The sequence below is a fragment of the Cryptomeria japonica genome, chromosome 4 (assembly GCF_030272615.1).
Source record: "Cryptomeria japonica chromosome 4, Sugi_1.0, whole genome shotgun sequence".
Lineage (NCBI taxonomy): Eukaryota > Viridiplantae > Streptophyta > Pinopsida > Cupressales > Cupressaceae > Cryptomeria > Cryptomeria japonica.
Window position 1 is genome coordinate 616052482 of NC_081408.1, and position 23089 is coordinate 616075570.

The 23089-nt window shown below is 35.5% G+C and overlaps 1 protein-coding gene across 8 annotated transcripts in view; it reads right to left on the minus strand.

The window, feature by feature from the left end:
* LOC131050096 (uncharacterized) overlaps nt 1-23089 on the minus strand; it is a 56659-nt gene that overhangs the window by 20640 nt on the left and 12930 nt on the right. For 7 of the 8 annotated variants that reach the window (XR_009106850.2, XM_057984246.2, XM_057984245.2 and 4 more), the window contains 7 exons: nt 15169-17016; nt 14352-14437; nt 7966-9152; nt 6562-7774; nt 6186-6416; nt 5766-5890; nt 5029-5522 (listed from right to left, as the gene is read on the minus strand). Coding sequence is in view for 7 of the 8 variants with exons in the window: in XM_057984246.2 (XP_057840229.2) it covers nt 5029-5522; nt 5766-5890; nt 6186-6416; nt 6562-7774; nt 7966-9152; nt 14352-14437; nt 15169-17016 (5184 nt within the window). In the remaining variant the exon portion in view is untranslated. The remainder of the gene's footprint in view (nt 1-5028; nt 5523-5765; nt 5891-6185; nt 6417-6561; nt 7775-7965; nt 9153-14351; nt 14438-15168; nt 17017-23089) is intronic. The other variant, XM_057984243.2, reaches the window with a different exon arrangement.

Below are 23089 nucleotides of genomic sequence, written 5' to 3' on the forward strand. Positions count from 1 at the left end.
TTATAAAATACTTGCCAAGGTTCTTGCACAAAGGGTAGAGAGCTTCTGCCTAAGGTTATATCTCCTACTCAGACAGGATTTGTAAAGGGATGATACATTTTGGAGAACCTCCTCACATGTTGGGAGGCTATGAGATGGGCTAAAGACTCAGGACAAGATGCAGCCATGCTACTACTGGACTTTGAAAAAGCATATGATAGAATAGAATGGGGTTTTATCAATATGATGATGGAATGCCTTGGGTTTCCAGAGCACTACTGTAGGCAGGTCAACGTACTAATGACAAATGCTAAGGCCTGTGTAGAAATCAATGGTGTGAAATCTGATAGGTTTTGCCTTTCAAGATCAATAAGGCAAGGATGTCCCCTTGCCCCTGCACTTTATATCATTGTTATTGATGCTCTCTATTATCTCCTAAGAGATTACTCCACCTCCCTGGGTGTGGATGGAATTAAGTTACCCAATGGAAGCACTCTCTCTAACATCCAGTTTGCAGATGATACTGCAATTTTAACTAAATTGAAAGAAGAAAATCTAAATGCACTTTTGTACAAACTGGAGTTGTTCTGTGAAGCATCTGGTAGCACGATCTCAATGGCTAAATCTAGTCTCCTAGGATGGGATGAGCAACCCCCAATTTGGTTCAATAAATACTCCTTTGGCTGGGGAGGACCTAACCAATTGATTAGATACCTTGGTATACCTTTTGCAGTAGAGCCCAATCTGAAAGCTATGTGGGAGTGGGTTAGAAGTAAAATTGATAAAAAGTCAAGGAAATGGAATAAGCACTACCTCACCATTGCAGGGAGGGTTCAAGTTTGTCAAAAGATACTATCTTCCTACAACATTTATTATACATCTTCATGGCTATTCAGCAATTATCAGTTTAATTATATCCAATAGATCATTAGAGAATTTCTCTAGTCTGATGGAAAAGGAGGGAGAAAGAAACATGTTGTTAAATGGAGTTGGTGCACTATGAGCAAGAACAGGGGAGGAATTGGCTTAAAGGATTTAAGATGGCAAGGGATTGCACTAGCTTCTAAATGGATAGTCAAAGCTCTTAGGGGGGAAGAACCATAGAAGGCTTTGATAAGACATAACATTAGTAGGGTTGTCCCCAAGCAGAGCTCCAAAGGGAAAGAACTTAGCATAAATGATATTATTTCTGGTGAATTTCAAGTTAAACCTATTGGGTCTCCTGTTTTCTAATCAATTTGGAGGGCATGGGAAGTGGTCAGAGGACTCATCTTGTGCAAAGGTCTGGTCTAGGATGATGGAACTATTTGTGGAGAGCGTTCTATTTGGTGGAGTCTCAAGTACAATGGAAGGCCATTGGCCCTGGTCCAAGGCTGTTCGGCCAAATCTTGGGCTAATAAAGGGGTTCTTTGGATTTCTGATATTCTGGATGATGGACATCTACTAGGCTGGGATGATCTTGTCTCCAAGTATGCTATCCCCCCCACTCACAAGAAAACCTATACAACGCTCAGATCAGCCTCTGCCCCTCTTTGCCTTCCCAGGCCCTGCTCTGTTGTGCCCAATAGATGTTGCTCCCTTAAATGGCCAGATGGATCCCTACTTGTTGATTCCAAAGCTAAATTAATAAATGCTTTTCTTGTTGACAACATGGATATCTCCTCTCATGTTAACTCTTGCTGGAATGTTAATTTATCTGATGCACAGTGGCAGAAACTTTTTGACTCTATATGGGTCAGACCAGTAGCTCCTATGAAAAGATATTTTGGCTGGCTTCTTCTCCTACATAGGCTTCCCATCCTTACCTCTGATGGTGATCTCAATATCTGTTCTTGTTGCAGAATTCCGGAATCTGTCTTTCACATCTTCTTTGACTGTTTATTTGCAAAAGAGATTTGGAATATTGTTGGAATTGGTATTGGACAAAATGTCAGCATTTTTGAGATTGCGACTGCTCATATCCAGGGTCTCAAGAAAGAGGCTAACCTCTTCTGGTCTATTTTGTCTGTTGAATTACTTTGGCTTATTTGGAAATATAGGAATGATGACATGTTTAATGGCAGTGGCAGGAATCTTACTGAGTCTATCAGGAGACTCATCCTTCATGATTTGAATGTGCAGGTAACAGTGATGATCAGAATCAAGAAGAAGAAGTTTGAAAGATGGCTTCGGGATGGAGCAGCTATGATGTTCACATCGGAAATCTCGCATGGATTCACTTGGTCCAGGTTCTCACCAGAGAAGACTCCCTTTGAGATCGGCTTGGAGGAATTCATGAGAGAGCTAAATATGAACAGAGGTCAGCCAGTGCAGACCCAAGGCATCCCTGTGGCAGAGGCAGTCACTCATCCTTATGCAGACCCAATGATGTGGGGCAAGATACTGATATGGTGTGAAGGGAACCTAGGATGGACAGCCTGGATAGCTAGAATTGAGATACCAGCCAACCTGAGAGAGACATTATTTACAGCTGATGGTCTCATATGATTTAAACTTGATGTAATGAACATGTTAGATATTCTGTAGTTTGCTTGATCATTTTGCTGGCTGTTTTAAGAACAAGAAGATCAATTTTGTAAGCAATGTATATTTTGTTGAATACTTCTCCTTGACTGGACGATTCGATATTATGTAAGATTGCTTGATACTTAATAGAAAAAAAAAATGTTGCCAATGGAATTTATTAATCCCCTAAGCTTAATCTCTAACCCAATCACATTAAGGTAAGGTAAACCATTAACCCAATACAACTTAATTAAAATGTCTCCATGAGCCCGATACACATGATGATTATGTCCATAAAACATGGTTAAATCCAAGGCATGTTTTATAATTTTTCTTGTACGCTAAATTTGAGGAATGGCCCAAGGAAAGTAACATAGGTCAAGGTTCACAAGTAACAGGACTATTAAGATAGTCACAACCAAAGTAAAGGCTTATTCCTCGACTAACAAATGAAGATATTTGGAAAAGCTCTTACAAGAAATAAGGGGTGGCAAGTTGTCATTATATGATGAGATGCTCAAAGGAGTAACCAAAACCAAAACTTTTCAGCCAGCAGTAGAAATCACAAAGCCCTTGTTTGAATCACCTTACAACAAGCCCTAAACAAAAACCTTCAAAATCATAACCCAATTGTTTGGCAAAAGGTTCATTAGGTTATGGATACAAATCCATCATCCTCCTAGCCCACCTCTCAACCCTACAAAAGTAATAAACAGTCGTACAACCACATCCACATGGAACAGCATTACAACAGAGCTAAAAAAGGTACAATTTAATATTAAAGCCTACTTGCAGATCCTGCATCAAAATGCTCAATTTTCTGCTTTACATCTCTGAATCTCATGCCAAGGTTGAGAAGACAGCAGTGGGAAAAAATGGTCAAATTTACATGTTTTCAATAAGTTTCACAAGCTCTTGTTATCTAAAACATGAAATCCAAATTGAAATATAAAGAAGAAATCGGAATCCCAATTGTTTTTCTAACTTTCTCCATTGCAATCAATTTGTGTGTATGTGTCACAAAACCCAAACCAATTTTGATTATAGCCATGAGAGAGTAGTCAAATTTCTCTAGATTTAGTGCAATGGCTTATATTTTAGCATGCAACTTCTAATAGCCATAGGCTTTGGCAGAAAACCTCAATATTTACAATTTTGCAATACTAACCTACATTTAATATAAATTTTCATTAGCTATATATCAAAAAAAACTGTGTTCCCTCACCAATTGTTCATATGATAACCTCGATACCAAGGAAGAAAGCCTATGAAATTGATTTATATTTCTATGATTTCCAAAAATTAATAATCAGATGCAATACTTGGGGCATCCTGCAAAGTTCAAGCATTAGCAGCATTGTAGCCATGTAATGGAAATGGAAATGGAACAACTTTGCATGCAACAGAAGACTATTTAAAAAAATGATATCCATTGCATCATCACATTACATATGAGCTTAGAAAAATAAGAATGGAATGTGTACATTGATATTTATGAACACGATGTAAATATTCTTAAACTGCAGAGCTGACCCAAATATTATCCAAAAGAACACATATTTTGTACCCTTGAACAACACTGAGCAACTCTAATGAATAGAAAAAGTACTCTTGAGAATAGAAAAGAGGCGTCGTTGCAGTAGTGGGTGTCAATGATCATGGCGCAAACCTTGCAGTACATCACAGCATACGCATATAATGCAGTTTCCTAGAGACTTAAAGTTATAAGCAAAGAGATGGGAGCACCATTTTTAATCAGTGTACATGTCTATATGAATAGGGATATGGCTCCAAAAAATGTGGGAATAGAGAAGGGTAGGCCCGTGGGCCTCATTCGTATGCTAGAGCTTCCTGATGCCATAATATAATGGCATTTCTCTAATCACTCTCCTCTTCTAGTGATAATTAAAAGAATGACCAAATTATGCCCTACAAACTCCCACCAAATTTTCTTTGATAGCATGGTTGAAGGTTAAATGAACAACCATCAACCACTCAACTAAGTCCAAATGTGCAGTTGGATTACGGAAGCAAACTCATTCTTCTTTATTGACTTTCCAGAAACGTAAACATAAATAACTACCTAGGTGAAAACACGTTTTTGAATTTAAATAACAAAGGATAGCAATTAGACACTTGACTGCAAAACTAAGCTTCCAAATTGATTCACTTCATTAGTCATCAACATGCATGAGTTTCTACTAAAAGAGTGCAAGCTCGTCTGATTATGAAAAAAAAGCAAAGGCAGTAAAACCGAAACCCTTAAAATGCATTCACGCCGAAAATGATACAGCCAATATATTGGGATGATCTGAGGATACTCCATACATTATAGCTTCTGGGTCTCATAGGTTGTGACAAGACAAATAAACAGGCATTTGTTTACTCTACCCTATGGGACTCCCTATTCATGGGTATAGGTGGATAAATGGTGTCCATACATATGATATATCCAAAAAACTAATAACTGGTATTCTATATTGGGCTATAATGTTTCTGTACCAAGTTAGTCACACATATAACTGAAATATTAGGTCAATTTACCTTATTCGTGTATGAAGCTTTTGAATGTTGTCCAAATTCAGAAGATAATTTTGGAGAATGCTTCTTGAATGACAGTTTATCTTCTCCAGTCAACTCGGCATTCTTCTGCAAGTTAGTTAGTTTCTGCTCAACAAAATCTGAAGCATTTTGGACATCAGAACCCTTCGTTTTTCCTTTGTCTGAAGATGAAGAAGTTGGTGAGAAAGAAGAGATCTGAGACTTTGGCCCTCCAAGTCCACTGGTATCCCTCTCCGTTAAAGGACCTTCTTGACCCCCTTCCATATCAATATCCATGTCCTCTCTCTCTGAGAACCCAGCTACTGACATTGAAGGTAAAACTCGTGCTGCTGCAATCTTGGAACTTAAATTACCTGCAGTTATAACATTTGTTGATAGCTGCCCATGGATTCTCTCATGAGGATAAGCTGAGGAATCAATGCAATTTGCCTTCCTCTCCCTAAAAACACCCCATAGATAGAGAAGCCTATTCCAACCTGCATGAAAGAAGAAAATTGAGTCTCAAAAGGATGCATCTTTATTGAATTCACTTATTCAAAAAACTTGTTTCTAGCTTTTCCTTCTTTCTGTATCACCTCTGATTTCCTTCAAGAAGCAGAGAGTTTTTGCAAAGTACATTATAAACAAGTAAGAATCCTTGCCTATAGATTATGTGTAGCATTTATGACATAAATACATTTTGATTTATCATGTTGGATTAAGCAAGAACCACAACTTACGTTGAGACTTTTCAGGTAATTGATTGGATGGAAAAATCAAAAGCTCAACACCATCAGAATTTGTCCTAAGTGCGAAGTCATTCTTAAGCATATGCTCCAGCAACTTTTTGTAGGATCTCTCATAGCTGAAGTAACAGATAATTTTAATCAAACAATCCAATTAGTCTATAATATAAGTGAAAACTGTAGCAAAAATAATTTCAAGAAGTAAAACAAAGGCAATTTAACTCAAATAATCTAATCAGTAGCAAAAACATGTTCAAAAAGAGAGACAATATTATGTGAATATATTTCTTCATTTTTATTACAACCTATAAAAATAAAAATGGGATACAATGTTTCAAAAATTTAAATAACTAATGCGAAGGCTTAAGATAATAACATTCCATTTTAAATTTTAAAGGATGCACATGGTCAAACCTTTCAAGATCTTTTGCGAAAAAGTAAAGTGCAACATTTTCATCACTTGGACAACTATACTGAAACTGCATTGGCCATGAGCTCAAGCGAGGTACTTCTTCCAATAGGATACTAGAAGAAAACTTCTTAGTGGCATCCAGGGCCTTCCTTGCAGCACATGTCGACGCATGTGCTTGTAATCCATCATAATGGTTGGTAGGGTTTCCCTTGCTTCGTACCTCAAAGCCACCCCTGCACAATTAACAATCTTGTGTATAATTATCCCAAAGTTATATAAGAATTAACTAAACTATTGCACAGACATACAGATAGAAATATGTGGCAAGAGATAGAACTTAATAAAGAAACACTTTAGAGATTACAGATGATATCATACTGCCATAAAAAGTTATGCTCTGGAAGGGCTGCCATCTTTCCACTTTCACTCTGAGTGGACTGCTGATAAATAGGTACTCTCATGCTTTTACCAGGATAGTTTCCATTTGAATAAACAGAAAGGTCACAGGGAATGTTCCTTCTAACAGCTGTAACTGTGCTTTCTGTTGGACGCACGGTATTAGTCATTGTAACTGCCAGCTTGCAGTAGTCTCCAGGGGAAATTAAGGGTCCATCACCATCAAAATATAATTTCTGAGACAAATATACTTGTGCATCATTGCTCCCTTTTGTTCTCTTCTTTCCACACGTGGGAGAAGAAGGAACCTCACCACTGAGACTGGCAGTTGTACTAGATTGATTAATTACATAATCTTTGCAGCGATCAGATGCCCAATCTAGTGTTCCACTAGACAAATCCTTTACAAAATCAGAGTTTAACAACGAAAGTTCTTGGCTCATATAGTTCTCGCCATCAGGCTTTCCAGAAACCCCTGCAGATTCTTTTGGAAACAGAGCAGCATCGTTGGCAAACAGCTGCCCAGGAAAATTACTCTCTGCACGTCCCTCCAATTCTTGTCCATCTGAGGGCAAGAATCTTTGCTCAGAAGTTTCATCATTCTCACAGACAGCTGTGTAATTTGGTACAATAGTTTCTGAAGAATTGTTCCACTTTCCACTACTTGACCGTGACATCTCTCTTGAATTTTTTGCAGCAGAAAGTTTTAGGGTTGATACACGGAGACTATTATTACACGTATTTACAGAACTTCGGTTGGAGCAAAACTGAGCCGTGTGGCCCAATTCTTTACACTTATAGCATCTTGTACTTGTGGCATCTGGCAACAAAGTCCGTGTCCATGAAGACACAAAACTCTTGGGTTTGTCATCATTTACAATGTTCCGGGGAGATTGAAGATCAATATTGACTAATTTTTCATTAGGGCTGCTACAGCCTTTTTTATCTATCGGAACACCAAATGAACCTGACACTTGCATCAATTTGAACCCAGATGTTGATTCAATATTGCACTGTTCAGACGAAGGATGAGAACCAAATGAACCTGACACTTGCATCAATTTGAATCCAGATGTTGATTCAATATTGCACTGTTCAGATGAAGGGTGAGAATCAGTGGCTAGTGACTCTGATTTTATGTCCACAAAACCTGTTTTAGACACGATAGGTGTAGTCAAAGTTGGCAGTGAGATACCTGAGCCACCCAACTCATCACATTAAATTGGTGATAATCAACTAACCAGCAAGTATGAATTTATTAAATCAAATGGATCATGTTTAAAAACTAGGAAATATACAAATTCTTAGCTATCAGAACAAATACAATTAAAGTTAAAGGAAGGAACAGTGCTCTAAGAGAGACTTGATTGACATTAGACAGATTACCTGAACATACTGTAGAGTCACATTCTTCTTTCATGATGTTTGTGACCACAGGACTTGGGACAACAATTGACTTTTCTTCAGCAACTGCTGTTGCTGGTGTCGATTTACATGTATCTTTCTTTGGCAACCCAAGTGTTATGGTTGCCTGACTGACAGTTGTCCCATTGAGAGCAGGCTTTAAATCATCAACCATATTTCCAGATTTCAGCACAGGTTTCCTTGTCACTGAATCTGTTCCATCCTTTTTTGGCTTTCCAACCCTTGCTTCTTTCGTTTGATTGCAATTGCCATTTTGCACATTAGGCAACATTCTTGGTTCTACAATTGTAGAAACATTGATGCTTGCCTTTGATTTAAATGATGGAGAATCATTAATAACTTTGCTAAATTGCCCACTATTGCTTCTTTCTCTAATTATGGAAGCTTGTCTACAAACATCACCAAAGTCTTTTTTAGTCTTTGGGATTGTAACTGGCTTTGTAGTGTTGCTTAATCTTGAAGCCAAGCTAGATGATGGTCTAACATCAGCCAACTTTGATGATAATGTAGCCTTATCTGACAAAGTGGATGACACATATGAGGCTGCATTGCTGTTTGCAGAAGTACATGGTGAAGAATCAGAGGTTAAACTGTTGACAGAAGTGAATCTGCTCTTTGATGATTGCATCCCTGCATGCAACCTTGGTGACTGGGCCCCTGTAGCAGCTGAAGATTTCCCACCATTATGATGGCCACTGCTCACATGATTTCCAGACAAGGTTCCTGAAACAGATACCTTTGTTCTAAAACCATCTGTTGATTTGAATGACTTCTCCCGAGAAAGTACCTGCTTTGCATTTGAGCTTGAAATACCCTGTTGTACACTTCTAGCTTCAATAACCTGTTTTTTGGTGGCAGGTCCAATGTCTAAATTCTCTGGTCGTCTTTTTGTAGAAGAATGGGAGCTAGAAGTATCTAAAATTCTCTTTCTTTCAGGATCAGATTTATTTTTATCCGTTTTAAACGAAGATCTAGAATGTGAACTTTCATTAGAACTCTGCTTTTTGCTACTCAAAGAAGCTGTCTTAGACATAAAACTTTGAGTCCTCTCTGCTTTTCTCATAGTAGCAATCTGAGCTGCTGTCTTGCAGCCTTCGCATAGCCAATTATCTTTAGGGACTTCTTCCAGCATAATTTGCATACAGTAACTAAAGGCAAATACAAAAATCAAAAGATTTAAATCAGTTACTCAGATACATACACTCATGAATTCATTTCCCTCTAGTAGCCAAAGTAAGCAACTATTTGAAAATCACATTATATTTATATTAAAAGATCCAATCAATTATGACTCAGATACTCATAAGTCCTACATGGTCTAAAATCAGCTTCTACAACTTGTCCAGCATAATTTGCATACAATAACCATGTGAAAATGTAAAAGGAGAATCAGGAACAGATGTCTTTAATGGCCAAACCAGGTTACTGATAGATAAATAAAAATTAATATATGCATTTTCTTAGTAAGGGGTCTCAAGGTCACCAGTTGTTATAACATCCTCTTATTTACAACCTGAGTTAGCCTAATGGTAAAGGCATGTGTACTCTGTAGTGAAGATATGTATCCCAAATCCAGATGGGTGTAAGAATGTACACTCAAACGAATATAAGGTAAATCCAAAAAAACAATTCCCTTGTGGAAAGCTTGCACAAGGGGAGCTCTTATACACCAAATTGGTATTGACCTAAAAAATGATCTTGACATTTAAAAAGTCATTAAGAAGTGTGTATTAGCACATGTTATGCTCAAGACATAGGCTACTGTCACAAGGTTAAATAGAACTGCTCCTCATGGGAATACTAGAACAGAAATTCCATTTTTATGATGTACTAAAAACCAAAGTATGATTAAACAAATACTCATTATTCCATCATTCTCATCCTAGTTCATCTTCTAACATCAGTATCAGAGCAATGTCAACAGACCTAATAATCTGAGAAAGATAAAAACAAAGTTTACGAGTCAGCACAAAGGAAGAATACCAAGTACGATATGAACCTGAAATTCAAAGTAAAAAGACATGGTTGTAATTAACCTGAAATTGAAGGTGAATTGACAAGGCTCTCAAGACAAAGACAGAATGCTTAAATAGAAGTGATATTTTAAACCATACACAGTTTAAACCAGAAACTTGCACATCTATCTAATGGACTGTGGAAAACTCATACCAAGTAGTGATAGTTTAGTTAGAGGGAAAGTTACATTAACTCATAATTGGGTAATTTAATATTTGAAAGACAGACTGTAAACAGCAACCTGAATAAGACCTGATGTGAGGATGCAAATTTCTTCAAAAATGTCTCCAAAGGATGAGGACACCATTGAACTGAGGATTCCTTCCAAAGCACAATAAAAGAATGAATTTGAAAGATAGTAAGTACACACACAACACAAAAAAGAATTTCAAAGATTAGGGATTTGCATATTCACTGAGGTTTTGAACAATGCTGTCAAGTTTTTGATTCTTGTACTATGTCTGTAGTCCAAATCAGAGAAAGCAAAAATCTCCAAAAAAATCCCGATTATACCCGATTTTTTGTGGATCTACCGTAAAGATAATATTTTCCCCTGAAAAATCCCCTTTTTAAAAAATTGTTGACTACAATTTTCGACAATTTTTTGCATTTAAATCACATAAAAATCACATTTAAATTCCATCTAAAAGACCAAAACCTTATCCTGCCAACTTGTGAAACCCTCGAAACTTGTGCATTTGAGTCAAAGAGAGACAATTTTTTGCTATAATAATATTGCAAATAATACATTTTATAACTTCACGTCATATAAATAGTATTTACACAAAATTCAACCAGCGCATACAAATAGATGACTAAATTGTTGAATAAAATTATAAATGCTCAATTTAGAATCTAGATTAACAAAATTAAAAACATTAAAAGTATCTTATTTTGGTTGGGCTTCCATCCAAAGACATAGTATTTAAATGTTATGACAAGTGAATGGTCCATATTCTGAGGTTATATCTTTGCTCGCCGTTCATACATCATATTTTGTGTCCACTTTATCATGGTTTAATTTTATCTATATTCAGAAGCTAGGATTTCTGTCAATACCATCAATATGCTATCACACATGGTTTAATTTTGTGTCTACTTCTTATCTACATCGAATGTTAAATAAACTTTTCAATGTGTACATCACAAGGAGCTTTCAATTTAAATTAACAAGATAAAAAGAGTTAAATCTATTTTATTTTAGTGAGGCTTCCATCCAAAGAGTATTTTACTATTATGACAGCTGAATGGCTTATATTCTGAGGTTATATTTTAGCTCACTGTGTCTACTTCATATTATATGTCTACTTTATCATGGTTGAATTTTGTGTGTTCTTATCTTGATTTTCTGCACAACTAGATTGTTACTGTGAAGATTGGTTGGTTATTTGGTCGAAATAATATTTGATGGTTTATTTTTTCCTACAAAGATAGCCTTGTAAATAAGTTCTCTAGAGAGAAATAATCCATATTCTTGGCTAAATGGCGTGAATTTAATGCTAATTTAGGCTCTCTATCATATCATCGTTTTACTTAATGAATATGACAATGCTATAGTTTAATTTTTTTACATAGTCTCATCACTAGAAGTGAAGAGGTAATGTTATGTGTAGATCATCTTTTGTCTTCATAAAATTTTAGCATTCTCTCATGTTGTAGTACAAAAACCCTTGCCTGCCTAAAAACATAAGACTGATGTTTATATGTAACCCAGTATTGCACCAAGATGTCCAATCTTTGTGACATCAAAATTTTGGTCATTGTGATTTTTTATGCTTATTTTGATATATGCATATATCTATCCTAAAATGTGTTTTGTGTCTATCTTCGACTTCTACTCTATATGAGTCAGTACTTTGACTTAATTTGAAGGTTTTGTTTAATAGCAAAGCTTTTGAATGTAACTTGGTTTCGTACTTAGTTATGAGAAATAGTTTCTCTTTTATTGATTGATTAGATTTCTATTTGGATGACATATTCTTCAAAGTTTCCTACTTGAAAATTTCGCAATGATTAAAAAAAAAAAAATTTTAAATTATTGTATTGGAATGCAAACATGTTTATTTTATTTGTTTTGAGGCCTTACTAAGTTTTCAACGTTTTCAGAGTTTATTATGATAGTGCAGTCTCTATGACTAACACCAATCTTTTGATATTATTAATAATTTGGAATGTAGTGTTGTAACATTTTTTATTTTACCATCCACTCACATCATACAACAAGACTAGAGGTCTATTTTCATATCATAGCAATAACTTTATCAGCTTCATATAGAACTTACCATAGAGTTATTTAGTAGCAAAACTTACATGCTACACTACATTTTGCTATTTGAGACAAATTTTTCATTTGGACAATTCATGAGCTAAACTCTCCATTTTATTTGCTCACTATATCTCTATGCTATGGAAATGCCGTTAAATTTTAAAAACAATTAGTTTTTTCATTTTTTTTAAATCCAATTTTTTTCCTGATTGTTTCCATTTAATTCCCGATTATTTCAAAAAATCTTATACTCTTAGTTTGCCAATTTTTTCCCCAAAAGCTTTTTGCTGCTATGGTTCAAATCATAGATGAAAAAATCGGCTAAAAATCGCCAAAATCATGATTTCTCCTGAGTAAGAACCCTAGCCGATGTAATCGCCATTTAAATTGGGAGCGGTTTTTTTTTTAAATCGGGAGATTTTTGCCGATAAAATTGCACGAAAAAATATAAAAATCGCGGTATTGAAAAGTGCAGAAATGTTTATAATATCTGGCAAACCTAAAAGCGGCTTTATTTTTTACGGTCGAGGGCAAAGTTAATTTTTTTAAGTGTGCGACTGGAGGGAGACGAGACGACCGATGGGCTCAACGGAAGTTCTTGACGCGACAGAGGTAAGGGTAGATTTATTGCAGAACAAGGTTTAAATAATTGAAGTTAAGCTATTACGGATACTATTATTAAGTCAGAGTCCATATTGGGAGCAATAAACATGCGATAGACATTTTATAAATTACAGATAGACATAAGTTAAGTTATTACGGATACTGGATAGACATTTTATAAATAGTTCTGCAATAAACAGTTGGAAACATGCGACATAGCGTATACTGGATACCAACAGACATATAAAAGATAGGATATCATTAATTCACAATGTTTAACTAATTGCCATTATTTTCCTAAATAGCGTATAGATGTAAGAAAATTAAACCAAAACAAGTTACTGAATAATATTATGCTCTGCGAATTCTCGGTGATTAGCGAAAGTTAATGTTTTTTGAACAATTTCTATCATGCGACTCACGGTTTTCTCCCCCTCCAAGTGTAAGGTTTTCTCCCCCTCCAAGTGTAAGCCAACCAAGAGCGAAGAGGAAGGGGTTTGGCAGGTGGTGGAAAGGAGAAAGACCAGCCGCCAGAGGAATGCCCATCAAACCCTTACAGGCCCTAATTTGATTCCCCTCTCAGCTAGTCTCACAAAAAATGTGTCAGACACAAATGTTGTTATCAAGGTTTCAGAATAACCCAAAGACATGTGCAGAAAAAAGAGTATTGAGGTATATCACTGGAACTTTAAAGTTTTACCAAATTGAGATATGTAACTATCGGTGCAACTTGAGAGCTTAACTCTCTTGAGATTTTAAATGACTTGATAGTTAGGCAAAAAACATCCAATATTTTTGTAATCTCATAATTTATGGATAATCAAGATAATTAAGAGAACTGAAATTTCAGTTTTCTATTCTCAAGAAAGACATTGAAATTTGAAGTACATTGCCCCTACATCATTGATTAATTAGATGACAAATAAATTGAATTGGTTTGTGAAAGCCAACACGAAGATGCTTTCAATAAGGCACTCAACAAAGAAATATTTGCGAAATCTAGAAATCATTTGGGGGTTACATCCATCTACATGAACATTAACAAGGTGTATTAGATGAAAATATGTTATGACATTTATTTTGTAAGATTCTAGAGATTAATGACAAAACTGTTAATAAGTCTTAGCTGCTCATAAATTCATTAAGTGTTTCTGTATCATGCTATGAAGAAATTCATTAGGACACTTTAATAATAACATCATTATGCTCTTTTACGAAAAGATTATTAAGACAAGATTAGGTAGGATCATTCAACCAAGGAGTACAAGAAGGATAACGTTGTAATCAAAATTGAAATGCAATGAATGAAATTTACATTTTTCTCTTAACTAATTTCATTTTCTAATAAATACAATGTTCAACTTATTAACAAATAATATCATAGATCAGTACCCACAACAAATTAGTAATCTAAAAACAATAAATAAGTCGCAGTGCTTAGGAGAGAGAAAGGAAAACTAACATATGCTCTGCACCATCATTACACTTGCTGCAGATAGCAAGCTTGTCCTCATGGCCTGCATCGCCGCAGATATCACAGACTTTTACCTATTATTTCACACATAGGTAATAATAAATTAGTAGCTGTGCTCTCTATCCACAAAAGGAAACATCTCTCAATATCAACATTAAATGGTTGAATAATCTTAAACTCTTGTATGATCTTCTTTGCCCATCCTATATAGACTTCTTATTCAGAAGAAATCATAAAACATAAACAACAGTTGGATGAGAAATGCAGTCACTAGATTTTTTACAGTTCACAATTGGGAATGGTATGATCCTCAAAATGCTTAACATATTTCATCTGTGTATATAATTTATACATGTATTTCTTAGAAGAGATTGTCTTTCACAATCATGAGTGATGTAGCTTCTTGTCATATAGGGTGAAAGAAAGCTTGGTTTTGTGCAAACATAGATATGTTTATTTCTGAACCATAATTTTCGCACAATATTTTGTGCATGTTGGCCACACTTCCACCAAGAAGACCATAAAACTATAATTGTATCCAAGTGATGTATAATTAAATATTTCAGTCTAGTGAGCAATTGTGATTGTAAGTAGGTTGTAGCAGAACAGAGGGAAGTATTGAGTTAGCAATGATCTTAGGGGCGGAAAACTGTATGTTCTTGCATGTATAAAATTATAATTGGATTGGAGATAGAATGGACTCTCCATCTTTACAAATCAAAAAGTATGCTTAGGTTCAAACAGGACATTATAACAAACCTTAAAATTATATTCAGTAAATGAAATTAAAAAGATTAAACCTTACGTCATCTTCTACCAAGTCAGGTTCATGCAATGGATCTTCAAATACTGAACCAGATACAACTGTTGAATCAGCTTCATGCAAAGGATCTTCAAATACTAGAGCAGATGCAACTGTTGCCCTTTTAATTTCAGAGGGCTCAACATCCATTTTATCTATTTTTTGACGTTCATCCAGGTCCATTTGATTTCCTACATCTATTTTATCTGGAGTCGCTTCAACTGTAAGCAAATTAACTGCCTCACTAGGCTTTGATGGCTGCAAATTCTCTATTACTAGTACTCCAGGCACCAAATTATTTCCAACATGTCCATTCATAGAATATTTCACACCTTGAGCATCACTAAAAGGTTTAGTCACAGAAACCATATTTTCCTGCATCATGCTGCCTACTGGCTGCTTAGACACAGGGAATGTTATATGATCGGTACAGTATAGAGGAACCAAACTGTTGCCTTGCTTACAGCCTGTTTGTGGTTCAATGTCCTTTGTTGGCATAATATCATTTACATTACAGAGGTCTGACGACCCCAAGATGGAAGAAATAACCATTTCCTGTGATGTATTTTCTTTAATAGCATATCTCTTCTGAGTTTCTTTTTGCAAAGGTGACCTGATGGCATAAATTTCAGATGGACTGGACATGTCTAACAGCTTTGTACATTCTGTGATGCTCCTCAATTCTATGACATTAGTATTTGCACAGGCATCTGCAGAAGTGACATTAGAGTTTGAAAATGTTTGAATGGGCATATTGTGATCATGTGGATCCAAGCTTTCCTGATTAGAGAGAGTTTTCAAATCATCACTTACATCTGAAAGATGTTCAATTCCACTTAAGTCCACTTTCTGTCTAACTGTGCTAGTTATTTCTTCCACACATGCATGACTTTGGTCTACTACATTCTCAGCAAATTTTGTAAGTCTATCTGTTGCATTGTACTCTTTTTCCACTTCATTATCTTCAGGCAATGCCATGATCCTTTTATCACACTCAGTATTGGGCAACTCGCTTTTAGTAGAAAATTTTAATATCGTTTCTTTGTGCTTGTTGGAAGCCAAATTTGTACCCAAATCAGAACCTGGTGGCAAATCAGGTGACATATAAAAGGTTTCTCTTGAACTTTCCATCAATTTATTCACAGGTTGATCTCTCTGATCAGTTCTACTTTCCACTTCACTTAAAAGCATGTTTGGATTTTTTTTATTGTGTGTGTTAGTAGTACTGGTATCTCTCAAGCTCTCTCTCTCATTTCCATCAATATTTTTTCTAGAAGGAACTTCTAGATTCAGGTCAACTCGTATTACAGATTCAAGATTATCACAACATTCCTGAGCATCCAAGTCTGCAAGCTGGGGTGCACCCTTTGATCTCAAATTAAAATATTGAACTGATTCACAACCAAGTGATAATCTTTGTAGTTCCTCTGGAGAGCACTTTGCATGGTTCTCATCTGTCTTCTCTCCACATAAAATGAGTGAGCCCTCGCAATATGATTGTGGAGAATATACATCCTTGACAACCTTTCCACTTTCCTCAATGCAATTAACACACTGTCCTTTTTCCATATTATGGTGACATTGTAAACTGGTAGCAGCAAGATCACCCATTTTGGCTCTAACTGACCTTGTTTTGAGTATGTTATCAGGTTCTCTTTCCTTTAATCTTACCAGAATTTCTTTCCTTTCAATCGCATCTATTGTACTCAGCTTTGCTATATTGCTTTCAGCATGTTCAACAATAGAATTTTTAACATGAGTTTCACATTCTGACCCAAAATTTGTGTCCATACAGGTGTCCATTTTGTCAGATGAACTACCTGTCAAGAGTTTAGCACCTCTGTTATTCTCCTGTCAAGAAAAAAAGAAATAAATTAGTGGAAGACATCAAAGAATCATCAACAAATTCAACCCAAACCTCCCAAAAACGTAATACAAAGTAATTGTCCTATCAAGCTACCACTGTTGCATAAAGCCGGATTTCCAATCATACCACTAAAATTAAGAACACAAAAAAATCAAATGTAAAACACAGAAGGCTTTATAATTCTCCTCTATTTCAACCACAATGACCCAAGGCTAAATAAAACAGTGACTATCACTTTAGGGAAACAAACTTTTCAAATGAGTTTAGGGAAACTACTAAAGCTTATCATATTTAGCACAGATTGCTGATTCAATGAGAGATCTTCGCATCTTAAAAAAGTCGAGGATTTTTTAATGATACTTAATAAATCCTTACAACAAAAAAGCAATAACAATGAAAAAACTTCTCAAAAGAATCTACTTTCTGGTACTGTGCAAAATCATTTTAGCAATGCTGTTCACTGCAGGAAAAGAAAAACTAGACAGTTCTTCACATCGTATAGGACTTCCTAAAAGGTGAAATATTTTCATCACTTTCAAGTACATATTTTACCTCCGTCTTGCTGATCAATACATTCCAGAAAGAATCGCATAATTAAATGATATTGTAAGGCTTGGATATGTTTTCAGCCTCAAATCAATGTTTTAGATGCTTCCTATTTGTGATAAGCATCAAAATACAAACAAATGTACCTAACAGAGCATACAACATTCACTATTAAAACTTAGTAAAGTGGTGTTTAAGAGTAGTTACCAGTAATAAGACGGTATTCAACTTTCAAGTATTTACAACTTGCGAATGATGAGATCACAATTAATAGCAGAAAAAAGAATGAAATAAAGTTGACAAACAATCAAAATTAGGTTAAAGTGGCCCAAGACACTGAAAATGAGTGCATTCAACTTTAACAAATAAGCTTTATGTTAAAGAAACCCAAGACTGAAAAAGTAACTAACTGCCATAGCCTGAAGAAACATAAACAAAAGAAGTTCATAAACCTAATACAACTAAACCCCTAAGCATAAGAGCTACATGCAAATGATCCTAGGGTGGTACAACCCCACAAGGAACCATGGAGCTGGTCAAGATGAATGCAGGAAATCACAATAGCAGACTAGTGATGTTACATGTGTGTAGCAAGGCTTGGGCCGCCCAAAGAACCAAGAGCATTATATCTATCACTGCTAAAGAGCTAATGCATGATATGCCAATACTTGTACAGAAAATTCCAAGGCTGATAGACAAGCTAGACAAAATCCCAGGAGGAATTTGGTTCACCCACTATGATCAATGATATTTTATTATTTCCATTGGCTCCTCTGACACGTCTCAAAAGCATGGATACTTTAGGATTTTGGTTACTCCCTTAGATGATCTTCTGTTTATTATCTTTCAAGGTCTTCCCCCTCCTCTTTTAATACTGTACTTGCTTGAGGATTTGCCCCTTCTATGGCTTTCATTTTTGTTTTCCTTTTTCGTCAAGGGCCTCCTTTCTTGCCCTAGTCCTTTACTAGTACCTACTGTATGTTCCAATCCCTTTGATCTATTTTTGGTCGTTTGTGGAAATCAATATATTTTCTCTCTTTCTTTTTGCAAATTTACACTCCTAGTATATACATAGTTCCACTGGGGTGAATTCCCCCTAAAAAAGCAAAGTTTCAATAACAGGGATGTTTAAGGATGAGGATAAAATATCCCCCTACCTAACCCCAACAACATACTTGGGATGTTCTCAAGACACCATACAAAAGAAAAGGGTGTCTCCAAAATGTCCCTAGCAGACAGACATCCCAACATCACCAGGACAACCTAGGGACTTCCGGAAGTCTTTTGACCATGTCAAAGATGTCAGGAATCCCCAATGGCATGGGCAGTAATAAAATCCTTTTTTGTAAAACAAGGTTTCTATATATCATGATAACAAATTTGATTTGTGACAATGCTTTGAATTGACAGACAAAGTAATGGCAGTACAAATGGTTGACTTTAGAAGAAATGAGGAATATTTATATAGCATTGAAAGCAAAATGGACTATTAAATTTAGCACAACTGTTACTATTTTTTTTTTACTAATAGTCAGATGCACACTCTCTTAGCTATTATTGTTTTTGTTTTACTGACTAGTGTAGAGTGTTTCTAAAACAATAGAAGAAAGTAATTAATTTATGAAATCATTCAAGAATGATGATTTTCCTATGAACAACTACACAACCTTCACCATTTAGACAAACCAAAGTCCCCAAACTCACTGTTAGTTCTCTAAAGAAAGAAGATTTGGTTAGATAATGAGTATCTGGTGTCAAAGAAAACATAGTGATAAAGTTATAAAAAATGGCATATGCCATAAAGGCAAAAGTCTCAATTTGGAAGGGAGGTGATGCCCCTTCCCTACCCCCACTCTGGTTTTAAAAAGAAAAAAAAAATTATGTGTATATATACTATATAGTTATATTATATAAGCACAGCTAGCCGCCGTACCCAAAATTTGGGTTAATGGCCCATCCTCGAAACCCATCTTTGAAATCCTCTCATTTGAAAACTCCATGGAACAATGGGTATATACAAATCTTCAATAACACAAATAGAATCATGTGCAATAACACCTCCATGGGGGAATCATCAACATATGTTGAGCTTCTCCCTCACCTAAATGCAAAATCAAACATTTAGAAGCAATTCTAGAATACCTGTGGATGGCATAAGACTGACTGCTTTTGTGGGTGACAATACATAACAAAATTTTGAATAGGATGATCCATAAGCAGGGTAATGATGGCACACACTACTCATCAACAACAAATTGTACACAGAAAACCTGCAAGCACTTTCTAACAATATTTTCCTCTACTCCAAATTGGTTATTCAACAACATCACATATCCATAAAACTTGCAACATCATATGGAGAGCATAACAAAACAATATAGTGCAATAACGCACGCACGCACACAAAAATTAGAAACACATAGAATTAGACTTACAAAATACTCTAAACAAAGTGATAACTCCTAAACAAAGGGGCAACCTCCACCAACCTTTAAAAGAGATATATGCTTCCTCTAACCTTCCACACACAAAAAGTCAAAGATCAAATGTCAAAAAGCTCATTTGACACTTCAAAATTCATCAAAATTAAAGTTATATTTATTCACAGGCAAAATAGATGCTTCTACCAAGCAGCATTTTCGTATTTACTCAAGCAATTGTGAGATTACCGACTACACAAAACAATAATTTTGCTAAACTAAGTTTTTTGCTTCATTTGGACACCTACGCTTCAGTTTCAAGGGGAGATTGTTGGATTAATTGTCATTGATGGCAAAGGTACTCGCAATTCAAGAATGTCATTGATGTCAAGATGGAAAATGCTGGCCCAAGAAGGAAATTGCATGAGGTTGTAATGGCCAAAGGCCACTAATTAAATCATTGTTACTTTAATTATGGTAGACTCCCTTGGCATAGTTGCCACCTTTGAGGAAATTAGGTCGACCTCTTTGGAAGAAGGGCCTCCTTTGGGACAAGTCGTCCCTTTTGAAGAGATCACCTCCCTTCATGAAGAGGCATTTGATGTGGCATTAAAAGAGATAAGGTGGGAGTTGAAAAAGCAAGCAACGCAAATGGTAATTATTTTGATTTTAAGCAGATCTGGAGCAGAAATATTTGAAGGAAAATTGTGTAGAAATTGTGCATCATCTAAATGCAGATTTGTGAAAGAAATATATGCAGATTCATTAAGGAAATATATGCAGAATCATGAAGGTAATATATGCAGATTTGAGATGGAATATAAATGTTAAAAAATGTTGGATCAGATTTGAAAATATATATTGTTGAAACAGATATGTGAAGGAGAGTGTAAGTATTATGAAGGTGATTTAAATGATCATTATCCATTGAAGAAGGCAGAAACTTTGCTCATTTAGAGGTTGGTGCCTCCTAAAAGAAGAGATTGGTTTCTCTAGCTGAGCTGGTGCTCAGTTGTGGGGATTGGTGCCTATAAAGATAAGCGGGGATTGGTGTCCCCAATAGATTGGTGCCTACAAAGTTTGTAAGAGAATTTTATATAAGCAATCTTTTTTGTGGTTTTTCCCAAAAGTGTTTCCACCTAAATATTGTGTTCTTAATTGTTGATGTTGTGTGATTGATATTATAGTGACTATTAATTTGAAAAAGTAAAAGATTGCCTTATACTAGTCCCCTCCCCCTCCTCAGTATAAGCATGCGCTCATCACCTCAAGTGATGACTCATCCCTACTAGCATCAAGGGCAAAATGCTAAAGTTAATTCTATTGAAGATGATCCTCCTTACCTTGCTTGCTCTTCATTGTGGCTTGACCCTTAGAATGTAGCTCATGGTATTTGTCATGTTGCTTATCTGTCATCCCATTAATGTCACCCTTTGACATATTCTCCTTGGAAAGGTCCAATCATTATTTCCCTAATAAGGATAGGAAAATATTTCAATAATGGGGCCTTTAGACATTAGAATTCGTAGTAGAAATAAATAATAGTAAAATAATAGCTGAGTGGGGCGTGTGATTCTAGAAGTGGGTTTTCGTAGCACCCAAGACAATCAATAGCTTCCTCATGATAGATTTCTATGACAGCTTATTAATTTAGAGTTACAAGTTGGTATCCATGACAAAGTGAGGACTACCTTAGGGAAACAATTTCATTAATATTTTAATCGCTAGATTTAAGAGGGAAAGTGAGGAGTTGCAATTTGTGCCCAACTAGTGCTAAATATTGAGGTGCTTGGTTGCCTATGAGACATCTACTGTTTTATTCAATTTTCCTATAATATTTTGAGCTTGATGATCATTTAAAAGATTTGAGGATGAAAACCCTTGGATTCTGGAGATGAGAAGACAAAACCCCTTTGGTTTCCTAGAGATTAGAGGACAAAACCCTTTGATTTTTTGAGGGTAATCTCACAATAAGGTTGTATTTGTATCCAAAGCTTTGTTTGGAATTCAACTTATATATTGTATTTGCAACAAGTTTTGTATTTTTTAAGATTTAGCATATTGTGAGAGCATATATTTTGTTCACTGTAGCAACAATATATTGTGGAGGAAGCTTTACTCATATTTGTGTAACATATTCATATTATTTGTGCAATTGTAATGTCCCCACTTTGAAATACAATTTAATGGTAAATGATGATAATAAAATTAAAATTAAAATTAAAATATAAAAGAATATAATTAAATTTTTATTAAGATAATGAATGGTCAAAGACATGAAATGAAGAGTTGTGACTCCCTCAGACATGAGATATAAAAGGGAGAAGAGAACCTCATTTGAGGGGGATAATTGGGGAATCAGAGGTGCAGATCTAATTTAAATAAAAGTGCAGATCTGATTGTGAAAGGTCGTGTCCCTTTCAAAGGGGCAGAAATAGTTGAGAGTTGCACTATTTCAAAGGGTGCTAATGGTGAAAGGGTGTGCCTCTTGCCAAAGGGCATACAAGATAAAGAGGTGTGACCCCTCCCTCACATTGAGAGATATAAAGGAAAGGAATCTAAGCATCCAGTGAGATCACGATCGATCAGATCAGATCAGATCTGTTATTAAGTTACAGGAAGTAACATCTTTGTTCTTGGTTGGAGATGTGCTTAATATGTATGCTTAATATATGAATCCTGATAATGTTCTTATGCAGAATTCAGTAGTAATATTAATATAGACTGCAATATGTATGATAGTCATACTTAATTTCATATATATCCATAACACATGAATAAGTTGGAGAGAAATAGACTGCACTCAGAATTGCATCAATGTCACAGGCGGATCAGACTTAAAGACACAGACCTTCAGAAAGCCACACCGAAACTGACTGATTGCTTATAACAGCATCTGGGTATGATTACCAGTGAATTCCTTATGCAGATTGAAAACACATACAAATAGATTAATATGCAGATATATACAGAAGTTCGATCTACACTCTGATCTGAATGAAAAAAGAATTAAAAGGGAGAATACTTTAGCAGAACAGAAAACAATAAAGGGACCAACAAATTGTTTTCCCTTAAGAAGATAAAAGGTACC